The following is a 15,778-nucleotide window of genomic DNA, read 5'->3' as shown; positions in this document are numbered from 1 at the left end:
TAGTGATAGGCTCCTGTTAGATAGTGCTAGGCTACTGCTAGATAGTGATAGGCTCCTGTTAGATAGTGATAGGCTACTGCTAGATAGTGATAGGCTCCTGTTAGATAGTGATAGGCTACTGCTAGATAGTGATAGGCTCCTGTTAGATAGTGCTAGGTTACTGCTAGATAGTGATAGGCTCCTGTTAGATAGTGATAGGCTACTGCTAGATAGTGATAGGCTCCTGTTAGATAGTGATAGGCTACTGCTAGATAGTGATAGGCTCCTGTTAGATAGTGATAGGCTACTGCTAGATAGTGATAGGCTCCTGTTAGATAGTGATAGTCTTTTGGTACGTAGCCTGTTAGTCGTTTTTTTTTGTGTTGTTTATTGTTTTTTCCCGTGGATACTTTGCTCTTATATATTAAAAAGATGAGTATCTACATTTCACCTGCTGCAGTTTGGTCTCTTCAACACGGCTGTAATTATGACAATCTAATCATGGCATGGGGTTGTTCAATGACAGACATGTATTTGTTTAAAATCTATCACTTGATGGTTTCATTTCAGAGACAAATAATCATGTTTTTTTTCTAAATGCTACATACACAGTAATAATATATCTCTGCCTCACTGTCAGAGAAATCAGTAGTACTGCTAGGTTTTACAGTCAAATGTGACTGACCGTCTCAATTCGGTCGTATGTAGCAACATTTGAAATAGTGTTTTTTACATGAGATAATTTTACCTTTATTTAACTAGGCAAGTCAGTTAAGAACAAATTCTTATTTACAATGATGGCCTAGGAACAGTGGGTTAACTGCCTTGTTCAGTGGCAGAAAGACAGATTTTTTTTTTTCCTTGTCAGCTCAGGGATTCAATCTACCAACCTTTCCTTTCGGTTACAAGTCCAGCGCTCTAACCTGCGGTAGCCTAGAAAAGTAGAGATTCTCAGCCCCGCCAAAAAGCTTGTGTCAGCACTATGCCTTCTTGTGGATGGAATGAACTACTTACTAGGGACATAAGGTAATGTTATGAAATTGGGCTCCATGTAATTAACTAGTTTTCATCAGAAAAAAAACATTGTTAAAAATGGAATATGTCCAGCCTACTTGAGGCGCCCTGAAAATAATATTCAAAAGTTTGGTCCTGGACACAGAGGGGTTAAACACTAAAGTTACTGTCCATCTAGTGAAGAGAGGAGAACCGGACAGAGGTAGCCAGCATCAGTCAACGAGAGAGGGAGGATAGGATAACTGGGATGCTGCTGGTAGAGTAGCTAGCTAGCTAGCTTACCGAGCTGTACCGACTAGCTAGGATAACTAGGATGCTGCTGGTAGAATAGCTAGCTAGCTTACCGAGCTGTACCGACTAGCTTGGATAACTAGGATGCTGCTGGTAGAGTAGCTAGCTAACTTACCTAGCTGTAAAGACTAGCTACGATAACTAGGATGCTGCTGGTAGAGTATCTAGCTAGCTTACCTAGCTGTACCGACTAGCTAGGATAACTAGGATGCTGCTGGTAGAGTAGCTAGCTAGCTTACCTAGCTGTACCGACTAGCTAGGATGCTGCTGGTAGAGTATCTAGCTAGCTTACCGAGCTGTACCGACTAGCTAGGATAACTAGGATGCTGCTGGTAGAGTAGCTAGCTAGCTTACCTAGCTGTACCGACTAGCTAGGATAACTAGGATGCTGCTGGTAGAGTAGCTAGCTAGCTTACCTAGCTAGGATAACTAGGATGCTGCTGGTAGAGTAGCTAGCTAGCTTACCTAGCTGTACCGACTAGATAGGATAACTAGGATGCTGCTGGTAGAGTAGCTAGCTAGCTTACCTAGCTGTACCGACTAGCTAGGATATCTAGGATGCTGCTGGTCGAGTAGCTAGCTAGCTAGCTTACCTAGCTGTACCGACTAGCTAGGATAACTAGGATGCTGCTGGTAGAGTAGCTAGCTAGCTTACCTAGCTGTACCGACTAGCTAGGATAACTAGGATGCTGCTGGTAGAGTAGCTAGCTAGCTTACCTAACTGTACCAACAAGCTAGGATAACTAGGATCCTGCTGGTAGAGTAGCTAGCTAGCTTACCTAGCTGTACCGACTAGCTTGGCTAGCTAGCAGGACGTTCGTCTGTCCCTCATCTCGATGATGACGACGAATCCAGTGAACCACAAAATGAAACAAGGATAGAGAGTGAAAAGGATCTGGCTACACTCATACGGTCCCTGACCGTAAAGCAAAAAGGAAATTGAACAATAAAACTTCGGCGTTTCAACACTGTAACAAACTCTGTCGTTATTCCCCAAGATCACCTCAGCCCACTCTGCGCGTAACCGGTACAATATGCTTTGCGCCACACTGTACGTGGACGCGGACAGATCTGTTTCTGTACAGGGATGCGGGCAGTTTCAGAACGTGGACATGAGCAGTGCAACACAATCAACTAAACCCAATGTTTACAGTGGGTTAAATTAGTAATATTCATTTTTTATTATTATGTTAAACAAACATTCTACGTTTTTTTATAACAATATTTTCAGATCTAGGCCCATGTCCACAAAGCGTCTCAGAGTAGAAAATTGGTCGTATAAGTACTGAGAATAAAGACATTTTACACTTATGTTACACTTATGGGTATAAATTAAAGCTATGCATGAAGTCTCTAGTCCCACCTAGTCGGCAGATATTTAGAACACCTCGTGAGCTGTCCTAAGTAGTTAAGAGTTAACAGCAGGTGTCTTGATAATACAATAGAATAATGCAGCGAGTCAGTGGTTCCTGAGCCACATGTAATTGCTTTGCAGTAGTTAAAAATAATGTTTTATATCTCTATATGGTCAATCCATAAATAATATATGTCTTGTACTTTTGGCAATGATTTATGTATAATACTTATGTATAACAAGTGATACCATGTATGTCTCCAAAGCGTTTTGTCTTCATTTTGGCAGATTAATTTATGCTAATTTCTCAAGATTAACTCAGGTTTTCGTCCAGCGGCTAAGGAGTTGGAGCTGTGGCAGGAGTTGGACCTGTGGTCCAAAGGTGGCTGGTTTATATCCCGGGCCGGCGCTGGAAAAAACGTGAGGAATTGATCTGACCCCTGGAGGTCTGCTGGGTTCATATCCTCAAAACGTTCACCTTTCGTTGATCAGAACTCTAGAGGTTCTTCTTCACTGAACCTAAATATATATAACTTTTAGTGGTTCCATATATTAAGGAAGTGATAGAAGCCTTTTTGGTTCTATAAGGAACCTTCTTTTCTAAGAGTGTAAAATTAACACGTTTATCTTTTGATTATTTAATTATCTACATCATGTTATTTCAAGTTATCCCTTTGGAGCGCAACATCACATTGTTAAAAAAAATTATCCTAAATTTGGCATGGCTATAAATTGGGCAATTGAAGACATCTAGGGCGTAATCTGTGTTCGATGAAAATGAACATTGTATGCAACGTTGCAGGCAACATTATTGGCAAGGGACTTGATGCCTACTATGCCAAAGCTATTTAGAGTTGTTAAACGGGTGTGAAGAGTGTGTTGATATAACGGGAATATTGTCAAAATTCTTCTTGTAACAACGATCAGAATTGGTAAAGAAAATATGCATTCCATTATATTAGGCAATAATTAAGAGTAGGCAAAGTGGTCGTGTCATGTGAAAATTCTATCAAATGTGTTACATTGCAACGAGTACAGTCAGGGTGCCGTGGAGCCCCTGCAGTACCTCCACAGACCCCGGATTGAGAACCCCTGCAGTACCTCCACAGACCCCGGATTGAGAACCCCTGATTTAGCAGATGCTCTTATCCAGAGAGATTTACAGTAACTGCATTCATCTTAAGATAGCTATTTATTTTGGAAATAAAGTTAATAAATTCTTCATAAAATTGTCATCTTACCTCTTAGCTTTGGTGTCATGTCCCCCAGAGAGATGCATTTTAGAGGCAGGGCCCCCCTCCTCTCTCTCCCCAGAGAGACTCATTTTAGAGCACTGACCCCTAAACAGAGATCCAACATGTTGATTGTGGTCAACACAGGGACAACTAAACAGAGATCCAGCATGTTGGTTGTGGTCAACACAGGGACAACTAAACAGAGATCCAGCATGTTGGTTGTGGTTAACACAGTGACAACTAAACAGAGATCCAGCATGTTGGTTGTGGTTAACACAGTGACAACTAAACAGAGATCCAGCATGTTGGTTGTGGTTAACACAGTGACAACTAAACAGAGATCCAACATGTTGGTTGTGGTTAACACAGTGACAACTAAACAGAGATCCAGCATGTTGGTTGTGGTTAACACAGTGACAACTAAACAGAGATCCAACATGTTGATTGTGGTTAACACAGTGACAACTAAACAGAGATCCAGCATGTTGGTTGTGGTTAACACAGTGACAACTAAACAGAGATCCAACATGTTGGTTGTGGTTAACACAGTAACAACTAAACAGAGATCCAGCATATTGGTTGTGGTTAACACAGTGACAACTAAACAGAGATCCAGCATGTTGGTTGTGGTTAACACAGTGACAACTAAACAGAGATCCAACATGTTGGTTGTGGTTAACACAGTAATTCTTTAATGTCAATTGTTCTCATGTATTCATTATCTCTTTGAGAAATAAAATATTTACTAACAGACATAGAAACTGTCAGGTGATTTAATGCATCACATGAACATGTAGTTGTGACATTTCATCTCTATGTTAACTGTCAATAATAATAATAATAAAATGTGTCACTGTTTGTCTCAGACACACACACACACACACAGGGAGGGAATGTTGTGTTTGTTTAATATTGTTTTAGGACATCGAAAATGGACAAAAGGATTAGCCGATGGATTATGAAAACAACAAAAATAATGGGAGAAATGGGAGAAATGACTAGAGAGAGTGTTTTTTAACTCACTGACCATGACCCATGAGTTCTTCTTACCTTTGTTCAGTAGAAAAGTCTCCCTCTCTAAACGCTATAGGTTGCAGCATAGACCGGTCACTCTTCATGGACACACAGCTGGGTACAGGGGAGGCTGGTCTCTCCTGCTTGATTGGGCTTCAACACAACAGAGACAAACATCACATCTCTCATCTACTCTGAGCTCAGATGGGGAAACATAAGAAGAGGTTCATTCCAAAACGCTATATATCCATTTTCAGAAATGTTCTTTAATTAGCTTTTATTGTTTAAAGAAATTATGAAAGAGATTGGTGTGTTTTTTCACTATCTATGTCACGTCCTGACCAGCAGAGGGTGTTGTGTAGTTTTGGTCAGGACGTGGCAGAGTATGTCTGTGTATGTGTGTTCTGGGTGTTGTATTTCTATGTGGGTCTGTATGGCTCCCGATCAGGGACAGCTGGTGATCGTTGTTCCTGATTGGGAGTCATATAATTAGGAGTATGTTTGTCACTTGGGTTTGTGGGTGGTTGTGCTGACACTGCTAGTCTTTTGGGATGTACGTAGCATGTTATTAGTCATTCTGTTTATTGTTTTTTCCCCGTGGATACTTTGCTCTTATATATTAAAAAGATGAGTATCTACATTTCACTTGCTGCAGTTTGGTCTCTTCAACATGGCTGTAATTATGACAGAACCACCCACCACAACAAGACCAAGCAGCGGAAAAGGGAGCAGGACGCTGAATATATGGACTATTCTGAGGAAATAGACTTCGACATGGACACTTGTGAGAAATGGACTTGGGAACAGATTCTGGCCGGAGAGGGCCCGGGGCGAAAGGCTGGTGAGGACCGGGAACGCTACCGGGGTACATGACTGGCGAGGAAGCCGGAGAGGCACCCCCAATAATTTTTTTGGGGGGGGCACACGGGTAGTTTGGCTAGGCCTAGGAAGAGCCATAAGCCAGCTACCCGTGAGTACATGGAGGAGCGTATGGAGTGGAGGGCGCCGTGTTTCGCTGAGGTGCGCACTATCTCGCCCATACGCACGCACAGTCCGGTGCGCGCCATTCCAGCCCCTCGCAGATGCCGTGCTAGAGTGGGCATCCAGCCTGGTAGGAGGATGCCTGCGCAGCGCGTCTGGTCGCCGGTACGCCTCCTAGGACCAGGCTACCCTACTCCCGCTCTATGCACGGCAACCATCAGGCCCCTGCACAGCCCAGTTCGCCCTGTACCAGCACCCCGCTCGTACAGGGCTGTTAGTTCCATCCAGCCAGGATGGGTTGTGCAGGTGGGGCGGTCACGGCCACCTGTGCGCCTCCATGGCCCAGTCTATCCGGTTCCTGCCTCTCGTGCTATCTCAGAAGTGAGTTCCTCCAGTCTGGCACGACCAGTACCAGCAACCCGGACCAAGCTTCCCATGAGTTGGCCTAGTCCTATTCAGCCTGTTCCCGCTCCTCGCACTAGCCCTAGGGTGCGTGTCTTCAGCCTGGTACCACCTCTACCAGCCCCACGCACCAGGCTTCCAGTGCGTCGGCCCAGCCTCAAGAGCCCGGCACCAGTGTGCAGTCCAGAGTATCCGGCACCAGTGTGCAGTCCAGAGTATCCGGCACCAGTGTGCAGTCCAGAGTATCCGGCACCAGTGTGCAGTCCAGAGTATCCGGAACCAGTGTGCAGTCCAGAGTATCCGGCACCAGTGTCTAGTCCGGAACCGAGGGAGACTGCCTGCGACCCGGAACCGAGGGAGACTGCCTGCGACCCGGAACCGAGGGAGACTGCCTGCGACCCGGAACCGAGGGAGACTGCCTGCGACCCGGAACCGAGGGAGTCTGCCTGCGACCCGGAACCGAGGGAGTCTGCCTGCGACCCGGAACTGAAGGAGTCTACCTGCGACTCAGAACTGAATGTGACTAACTGTGTATTGAATGAGTTTGCCTACAGCGTGGAAATGAAGGAACCTGCCCACGATCCACAGCGGATTGAGCCTGTCTACGACCCGGACCCCAATGAGTCTGCCTACAACCTGGAGGGCAGGAGGCCGGAACCAGAGCCACCTCCAGGATAGTTGGGGAGGGAGGGTGTAGCACAGTGCCGTTGTTGACGGCAGCCACCCTCCCTTCCCTTCCTTATTGTTTAGGGGGTATTTGTATTTGTTTTTCTTGTGGTTTTGGGGGATTTTGTGGTTTCTTTTTTTAGGTGCATTCGGGGTAGGCACCTTTAGGGGGGGTACTGTCACGTCCTGACCAGCAGAGGGTGTTGTGTAGTTTTGGTCAGGACGTGGCAGAGTATGTCTGTATGTGTGTTCTGGGTGTTGTATTTCTATGTGGGTCTGTGTGGCTCCCGAACAGGGACAGCTGGTGATCATTGTTCCTGATTGGGAGTCATATAATTAGGAGTATGTTTGTCACTTGGGTTTGTGGGTGGTTGTGCTAACACCGCTAGTCTTTTGTTTGTATGTAGCCTGTTAGCCTGTAGTTAGTAGTTATTGTTTTTCCTGTGGATGCTTTGCTCGTATATATTAAAAAGATGAGTATCCACATTCCGTCTGCAGTTTGGTCCATTCAACACAGCAACAACCGTTACTAATATGCTGCTGTAAATAGGCATACTAGGTTATTGTACTTCATCAGCCAGTTAGCTTCAACAGGACACATGTCCTACCATCAGCCAGTAAGCTTCAACAGGACACATGTCCTACCATCAGCCAGTAAGCTTCAACAGGACACATGTCCTACCATCAGCCAGTTAGCTTCAACAGGACACATGTCCTACCATCAGCCAGTTTACTTCAACAGGACACATGTCCTACCATCAGCCAGTAAGCTTCAACAGGACACATGTCCTACCATCAGCCAGTAAGCTTCAACAGGACACATGTCCTACCATCAGCCAGTAAGCTTCAACAGGACACATGTCCTACCATCAGCCAGTTAGCTTTAACAGGACACATGTCCTACCATCAGCCAGTTTACTTCAACAGGACACATGTCCTACCATCAGCCAGTAAGCTTCAACAGGACACATGTCCTACCATCAGCCAGTAAGCTTCAACAGGACACATGTCCTACCATCAGCCAGTAAGCTTCAACAGGACACATGTCCTACCATCAGCCAGTTAGCTTCAACAGGACACATGTCCTACCATCAGCCAGTTAGCTTCAACAGGGCACATGTCCTACCATCAGCCAGTTAGCTTCAACAGGACACATGTCCTACCATTTGAAATGATGGTGTGAGGAACACTTCCCTGCTGAAATATATGGGTTGGTCAACAGTACATTCCACTCTGTATCAGATTTTCATTGATACACCGTTAACTGATTTAAAGTTAAACATAAAAACGAGTGATAGGTTACTGTTAGATAGTGATAGGCTCCTGTTAGATAGTGATAGGCTCCTGTTAGATAGTGATAGGCTACTGCTAGATAGTGATAGGCTCCTGTTAGATAGTGATAGGCTACTGCTAGATAGTGATAGGCTCCTGTTAGATAGTGCTAGGCTACTGCTAGATAGTGATAGGCTCCTGTTAGATAGTGATAGGCTACTGCTAGATAGTGATAGGCTCCTGTTAGATAGTGATAGGCTACTGTTAGATAGTGATAGTCTACTGTTAGATAGTGATAGGCTACTGCTAGATAGTGATAGGCTCCTGTTAGATAGTGATAGGCTACTGCTAGATAGTGATAGGCTCCTGTTAGATAGTGCTAGGCTACTGCTAGATAGTGATAGGCTCCTGTTAGATAGTGATAGGCTACTGCTAGATAGTGATAGGCTCCTGTTAGATAGTGATAGGCTACTGCTAGATAGTGATAGGCTCCTGTTAGATAGTGATAGGCTACTGCTAGATAGTGATAGGCTCCTGTTAGATAGTGATAGTCTTTTGGTACGTAGCCTGTTAGTCGTTTTTTTTTGTTGTTGTTTATTGTTTTTTCCCGTGGATACTTTGCTCTTATATATTAAAAAGATGAGTATCTACATTTCACCTGCTGCAGTTTGGTCTCTTCAACACGGCTGTAATTATGACAATCTAATCATGGCATGGGGTTGTTCAATGACAGACATGTATTTGTTTAAAATCTATCACTTGATGGTTTCATTTCAGAGACAAATAATCATGTTTTTTTTCTAAATGCTACATACACAGTAATAATATATCTCTGCCTCACTGTCAGAGAAATCAGTAGTACTGCTAGGTTTTACAGTCAAATGTGACCGACCGTCTCAATTCGGTCGTATGTAGCAACATTTGAAATAGTGTTTTTTACATTAGATAATTTTACCTTTATTTAACTAGGCAAGTCAGTTAAGAACAAATTCTTATTTACAATGATGGCCTAGGAACAGTGGGTTAACTGCCTTGTTCAGTGGCAGAAAGACAGATTTTTTTTTTTCCTTGTCAGCTCAGGGATTCAATCTACCAACCTTTCCTTTCGGTTACAAGTCCAGCGCTCTAACCTGCGGTAGCCTAGAAAAGTAGAGAATCTCAGCCCCGCCAAAAAGCTTGTGTCAGCACTATGCCTTCTTGTGGATGGAATGAACTACTTACTAGGGACATAAGGTAATGTTATGAAATTGGGCTCCATGTAATTAACTAGTTTTCATCAGAAAAAAAACATTGTTAAAAATGGAATATGTCCAGCCTACTTGAGGCGCCCTGAAAATAATATTCAAAAGTTTGGTCCTTGGACACAGAGGGGTTAAACATTAAAGTTACTGTCCATCTAGTGAAGAGAGGAGAACCGGACAGAGGTAGCCAGCATCCGTCAACGAGAGAGGGAGGATAGGATAACTAGGATGCTGCTGGTAGAGTAGCTAGCTAGTTTACCTGCTGTACCGACTAGCTAGGATAACTAGGATGCTGCTGGTAGAGTAGCTAGCTAGCTTACCTAGCTGTACCGACTAGCGAGGATAACTGGGATGCTGCTGGTAGAGTAGCTAGCTAGCTTACCTAGCTAGGATAACTAGGATGCTGCTGGTAGAGTAGCTAGCTAGCTTACCGAGCTGTACCGACTAGCTTGGATAACTAGGATGCTGCTGGTAGAGTAGCTAGCTAACTTACCTAGCTGTAAAGACTAGCTACGATAACTAGGATGCTGCTGGTAGAGTATCTAGCTAGCTTACCTAGCTGTACCGACTAGCTAGGATAACTAGGATGCTGCTGGTAGAGTAGCTAGCTAGCTTACCTAGCTGTACCGACTAGCTAGGATGCTGCTGGTAGAGTATCTAGCTAGCTTACCGAGCTGTACCGACTAGCTAGGATAACTAGGATGCTGCTGGTAGAGTAGCTAGCTAGCTTACCTAGCTGTACCGACTAGCTAGGATAACTAGGATGCTACTGGTAGAGTAGCTAGCTAGCTTACCTAGCTGTACCGACTAGCTAGGATAACTAGGATGCTGCTGGTAGAGTAGCTAGCTAGCTTACCTAGCTAGGATAACTAGGATGCTGCTGGTAGAGTAGCTAGCTAGCTTACCTAGCTGTACCGACTAGATAGGATAACTAGGATGCTGCTGGTAGAGTAGCTAGCTAGCTTACCTAGCTGTACCGACTAGCTAGGATATCTAGGATGCTGCTGGTCGAGTAGCTAGCTAGCTAGCTTACCTAGCTGTACCGACTAGCTAGGATAACTAGGATGCTGCTGGTAGAGTAGCTAGCTAGCTTACCTAGCTGTACCGACTAGCTAGGATAACTAGGATGCTGCTGGTAGAGTAGCTAGCTAGCTTACCTAACTGTACCAACAAGCTAGGATAACTAGGATCCTGCTGGTAGAGTAGCTAGCTAGCTTACCTAGCTGTACCGACTAGCTTGGCTAGCTAGCAGGACGTTCGTCTGTCCCTCATCTCGATGATGACGACGAATCCAGTGAACCACAAAATGAAACAAGGATAGAGAGTGAAAAGGATCTGGCTACACTCATACGGTCCCTGACCGTAAAGCAAAAAGGAAATTGAACAATAAAACTTCGGCGTTTCAACACTGTAACAAACTCTGTCGTTATTCCCCAAGATCACCTCAGCCCACTCTGCGCGTAACCGGTACAATATGCTTTGCGCCACACTGTACGTGGACGCGGACAGATCTGTTTCTGTACAGGGATGCGGGCAGTTTCAGAACGTTGACATGAGCAGTGCAACACAATCAACTAAACCCAATGTTTACAGTGGGTTAAATTAGTAATATTCATTTTTTATTATTATGTTAAACAAACATTCTACGTTTTTTTATAACAATATTTTCAGATCTAGGCCCATGTCCACAAAGCGTCTCAGAGTAGAAAATTGGTCGTATAAGTACTGAGAATAAAGACATTTTACACTTATGTTACACTTATGGGTATAAATTAAAGCTATGCATGAAGTCTCTAGTCCCACCTAGTCGGCAGATATTTAGAACACCTCGTGAGCTGTCCTAAGTAGTTAAGAGTTAACAGCAGGTGTCTTGATAATACAATAGAATAATGCAGCGAGTCAGTGGTTCCTGAGCCACATGTAATTGCTTTGCAGTAGTTAAAAATAATGTTTTATATCTCTATATGGTCAATCCATAAATAATATATGTCTTGTGCTTTTGGCAATGATTTATGTATAATACTTATGTATAACAAGTGATACCATGTATGTCTCCAAAGCGTTTTGTCTTCATTTTGGCAGATTAATTTATGCTAATTTCTCAAGATTAACTCAGGTTTTCGTCCAGCGGCTAAGGAGTTGGAGCTGTGGCAGGAGTTGGACCTGTGGTCCAAAGGTGGCTGGTTTATATCCCAGGCCGGGCGCTGGAAAAAACGTGAGGAATTGATCTGACCCCTGGAGGTCTGCTGGGTTCACATCCTCAAAACGTTCACCTTTCGTTGATCAGAACTCTAGAGGTTCTTCTTCACTGAACCTAAATATATATAACTTTTAGTAATTCCATATATTAAGGAAGTGATAGAAGCCTTTTTGGTTCAATAAGGAACCTTCTTTTCTAAGAGTGTAAAATTAACACGTTTATCTTTTGATTATTTAATTATCTACATCATGTTATTTCAAGTTATCCCTTTGGAGCGCAACATCACATTGTTAAAAAAAATTATCCTAAATTTGGCATGGCTATAAATTGGGCAATTGAAGACATCTAGGGCGTAATCTGTGTTCGATGAAAATGAACATTGTATGCAACGTTGCAGGCAACATTATTGGCAAGGGACTTGATGCCTACTATGCCAAAGCTATTTAGAGTTGTTAAACGGGTGTGAAGAGTGTGTTGATATAACGGGAATATTGTCAAAATTCTTCTTGTAACAACGATCAGAATTGGTAAAGAAAATATGCATTCCATTATATTAGGCAATAATTAAGAGTAGGCAAAGTGGTCGTGTCATGTGAAAATTCTATCAAATGTGTTACATTGCAACGAGTACAGTCAGGGTGCCGTGGAGCCCCTGCAGTACCTCCACAGACCCCGGATTGAGAACCCCTGCAGTACCTCCACAGACCCCGGATTGAGAACCCCTGATTTAGCAGATGCTCTTATCCAGAGAGATTTACAGTAACTGCATTCATCTTAAGATAGCTATTTATTTTGGAAATAAAGTTAATAAATTCTTCATAAAATTGTCATCTTACCTCTTAGCTTTGGTGTCATGTCCCCCAGAGAGATGCATTTTAGAGGCAGGGCCCCCCTCCTCTCTCTCCCCAGAGAGACTCATTTTAGAGCACTGACCCCTAAACAGAGATCCAACATGTTGATTGTGGTCAACACAGGGACAACTAAACAGAGATCCAGCATGTTGGTTGTGGTCAACACAGGGACAACTAAACAGAGATCCAGCATGTTGGTTGTGGTTAACACAGTGACAACTAAACAGAGATCCAGCATGTTGGTTGTGGTCAACACAGTGACAACTAAACAGAGATCCAGCATGTTGGTTGTGGTCAACACAGTGACTAATTCTTGAATGTCAATTGTTCTCATTCATTCATTATCTCTTTGAGAAATATATTTTTAACAACTTTCTCTTTTACTTCTCTACATTCATGAAGAAAAAGATGTACTATTTACTCCATACATTTTCCCTGACACCCAAAAGTACTCGTTACATGTTGAATGCTTAGCAGGACAGAAAACGGTCCAATTTGAACACTTATCAAGAGAACATCCCTACTGCCTCTGATCTGGAGGACTAACTAAACAGAGAACATCCCTGGTCATCCCTACTGCCTCTGATCTGGAGGACTAACTAAACAGAGAACATCCCTGGTCATCCCTACTGCGGACTCACTAAACAGAGAACATCCCTGGTCATCCCTACTGCCTCTGATCTGGAGGACTCACTAAACAGAGAACATCCCTGGTCATCCCTACTGTCTCTGATCTGGAGGACTCACTAAACAGAGAACATCCCTGGTCATCCCTACTGCCTCTGATCTGAAGGACTCACTAAACAGAGAACATCCCTGGTCATCCCTGCCTCTGATCTGGAGGACTCACTAAACACAAATGCTTCATTTTTAAATGATGTCTGAGTGTTGGAGTGTGACCCTGGCTATCCGTAAATTAAAATAACAAGAAAATTGTGCCGTCTGGTTTGCTTAATAAAAGGAATTTTAAATTATCACTACTTTACTTTTACTTTTGATGCTTAAGTATATTTTAGCAATTACATTTACTTTTGATACTTAATTATATTTGAAACCAAATACTTTGACTTTTACTGAAGAAGTATTTTACTGGGTGACTTTCACTTTTAATTGAGTCATTTTCTATTAAGGTGTCTTTACTTTTACTCCAGTATGAGAATTGAGTACTTTTTCCACCACTGTTCTAACGTTCTAGAGACATATGAGCCACAGTTTCAACAGACATTTTGTAACTGCGTGGGCTACAAAGTTACTTTCAGTTTCATATAAGGAAATAAAACAACGGTCACAGGGTGAATTTGTTTTGCATTGCCCGGCTCCCCGGGTGCGCAGAGTTTACGCATTTTAGACCATTCCATTGGTCCTTAAAGAAAAACTCCACTCACCTGTAGCACCGGGCCATGCAAAACTAACTTTCCACTGTCGCAGGGCACTGAGACACAGAGTTCTAAACCCAGATGCGTTTCTTCAAGACATCTCTCTTACATTATTTTAGCTAAACATATAATTTACTGGAAACCAAGTTTAGCTGTGTTTTTTCCTCCAGAATGTGAGTTACTGTAGGACTATAATAATTGTTAACAGGCCTACAAACCCAAAAGGTTTTAATTATTTGAGAATGTTAATTTGTATGCCTCAAATATTAAACTGTCATAAAATATTTAATGATTAGTTGAATCAGGTGTGTACGTGCTGGTAAGAACAAAAGGATTGAGAAACCCTGAGATAAACATAAAACCATATAATGTAAAAGCTCCTCCGCCATCTTTACCAGACGTTTTACTGATAACATGTAGACCTACTGATTAGTTTCCACTTTGAAAACTGCTGTCTGTCAGCAACTCAGCTCAAGTAGCAGTTCTACTAACTAGTAATATCTCATTCCTAGTATTCATTCTCTTACTCTGTCCATTAGAATAGATTATTGTTCAGAAATACTTACTTTATTTTTCAATAATCTCCATGTAGTGTTTTCTGCTCTGTCGTCTCAAAATGGATCCTGAACAAAAGAACAACTTTACTTTCGGTTTCAATCAGCCGTCTCCCCACCCTGAAAATAAAGTGTTTTATTGGTATCTTCCACTAGATGGCAGTAAATACCTGCTGTAACTACACTTTATAACTATGTGTTCTGTTTCATACAGGCAGTGTCCCAGAGTTGGATTGCTGATCTAGGATCAGGTCCCCCTCTCCATGTAATCTGATTCATTATGATCTAGGATCAGGTCCCCCCTCTCCATTTAATCTGATTCATTATGATCTAGGATCAGGTCCCCCTCTCCAAGTAATCTGATTCATTATGATCTAGGATCAGGTCCCTCCTCTCCATGTAATCTGATTCATTATGATCTAGGATCAGGTCCCCCCTCTCCATTTAATCTGATTCATTATGATCTAGGATCAGGTCCCCCTCTCCATGGAATCTGATTCATTATGACATAGGATCAGGTCCCCCCTCTCCAAGTAATCTGATTCATTATGATCTAGGATCAGGTCCCCCCTCTCCATGTAATCTGATTCATTATGATCTAGGATCAGGTCCCCCTCTCCATGTAATCTGATTCATTATGATCTAGGATCAGGTCCCCCCTCTCCATGTAATCTGATTCATTATGATCTAGGATCAGGTCCCTCCTCTCCATGTAATCTGATTCATTATGATCTAGGATCAGGTCCCTCCTCTCAATGTAATCTGATTCATTATGACATAGGATCAGGTCCCCCCTCTCCATGTAATCTGATTCATTATGATCTAGGATCAGTTCCCCCTCTCCATGTAATCTGATTCATTATGATCTAGGATCAGGTCCCCCCTCTCCATGTAATCTGATTCATTATGATCTAGGATCAGGTCCCCCCTCTCCATGTAATCTGATTCATTATGATCTAGGATCAGGTCCTCCTCTCCATGTAATCTGATTCATTATGACATAGGATCAGGTCCCCCCTCTCCATGTAATCTGATTCATTATGATCTAGGATCAGGTCCTCCTCTCCATGTAATCTGATTCATTATGACATAGGATCAGGTCCCCCCTCTCCAAGTAATCTGATTCATTATGATCTAGGATCAGGTCCCCCCTCTCCATGTAATCTGATTCATTATGATCTAGGATCAGGTCCCCCTCTCCATGTAATCTGATTCATTATGATCTAGGATCAGGTCCCCCCTCTCCATGTAATCTGATTCATTATGATCTAGGATCAGGTCCCTCCTCTCCATGTAATCTGATTCATTATGATCTAGGATCAGGTCCCTCCTCTCAATGTAATCTGAT

The 15,778-nt window shown here is 43.0% G+C and overlaps 1 protein-coding gene and 1 long non-coding RNA gene across 4 annotated transcripts in view; both read right to left on the bottom strand.

The window, feature by feature from the left end:
- LOC123732620 (NLR family CARD domain-containing protein 3) overlaps positions 1-4,015 on the bottom strand; it is a 37,724-nt gene extending 33,709 nt beyond the window's left edge. For all 3 annotated transcript variants that reach the window (XM_082971091.1, XM_082971093.1, XM_082971092.1), the window contains exon 1: positions 3,880-4,015. In XM_082971091.1, the coding sequence (XP_082827217.1) occupies positions 3,880-3,962 (83 nt within the window). In that variant the 5' untranslated portion in view covers positions 3,963-4,015. The remainder of the gene's footprint in view (positions 1-3,879) is intronic.
- Positions 4,016-4,510: 495 nt separating this feature from the next.
- Positions 4,511-14,534, bottom strand: LOC145867045 (uncharacterized). The gene is made up of 3 exons (XR_014383202.1): positions 14,443-14,534; positions 12,486-12,584; positions 4,511-5,040 (listed from the first exon to the last, which is right to left on the bottom strand). It is a non-coding gene; the product is annotated as an uncharacterized LOC145867045 (long non-coding RNA).
- Between the last annotated feature and the right edge of the window lie 1,244 nt (positions 14,535-15,778).

The sequence above is a fragment of the Salmo salar genome, unplaced genomic scaffold (assembly GCF_965601325.2).
Source record: "Salmo salar unplaced genomic scaffold, fSalSal1 ptg000171l, whole genome shotgun sequence".
NCBI classification, from domain to species: domain Eukaryota; kingdom Metazoa; phylum Chordata; class Actinopteri; order Salmoniformes; family Salmonidae; genus Salmo; species Salmo salar.
The sequence above is the reverse complement of the archived record's forward strand: the minus strand, read 5'-3'. Positions and strand labels throughout refer to the sequence as shown.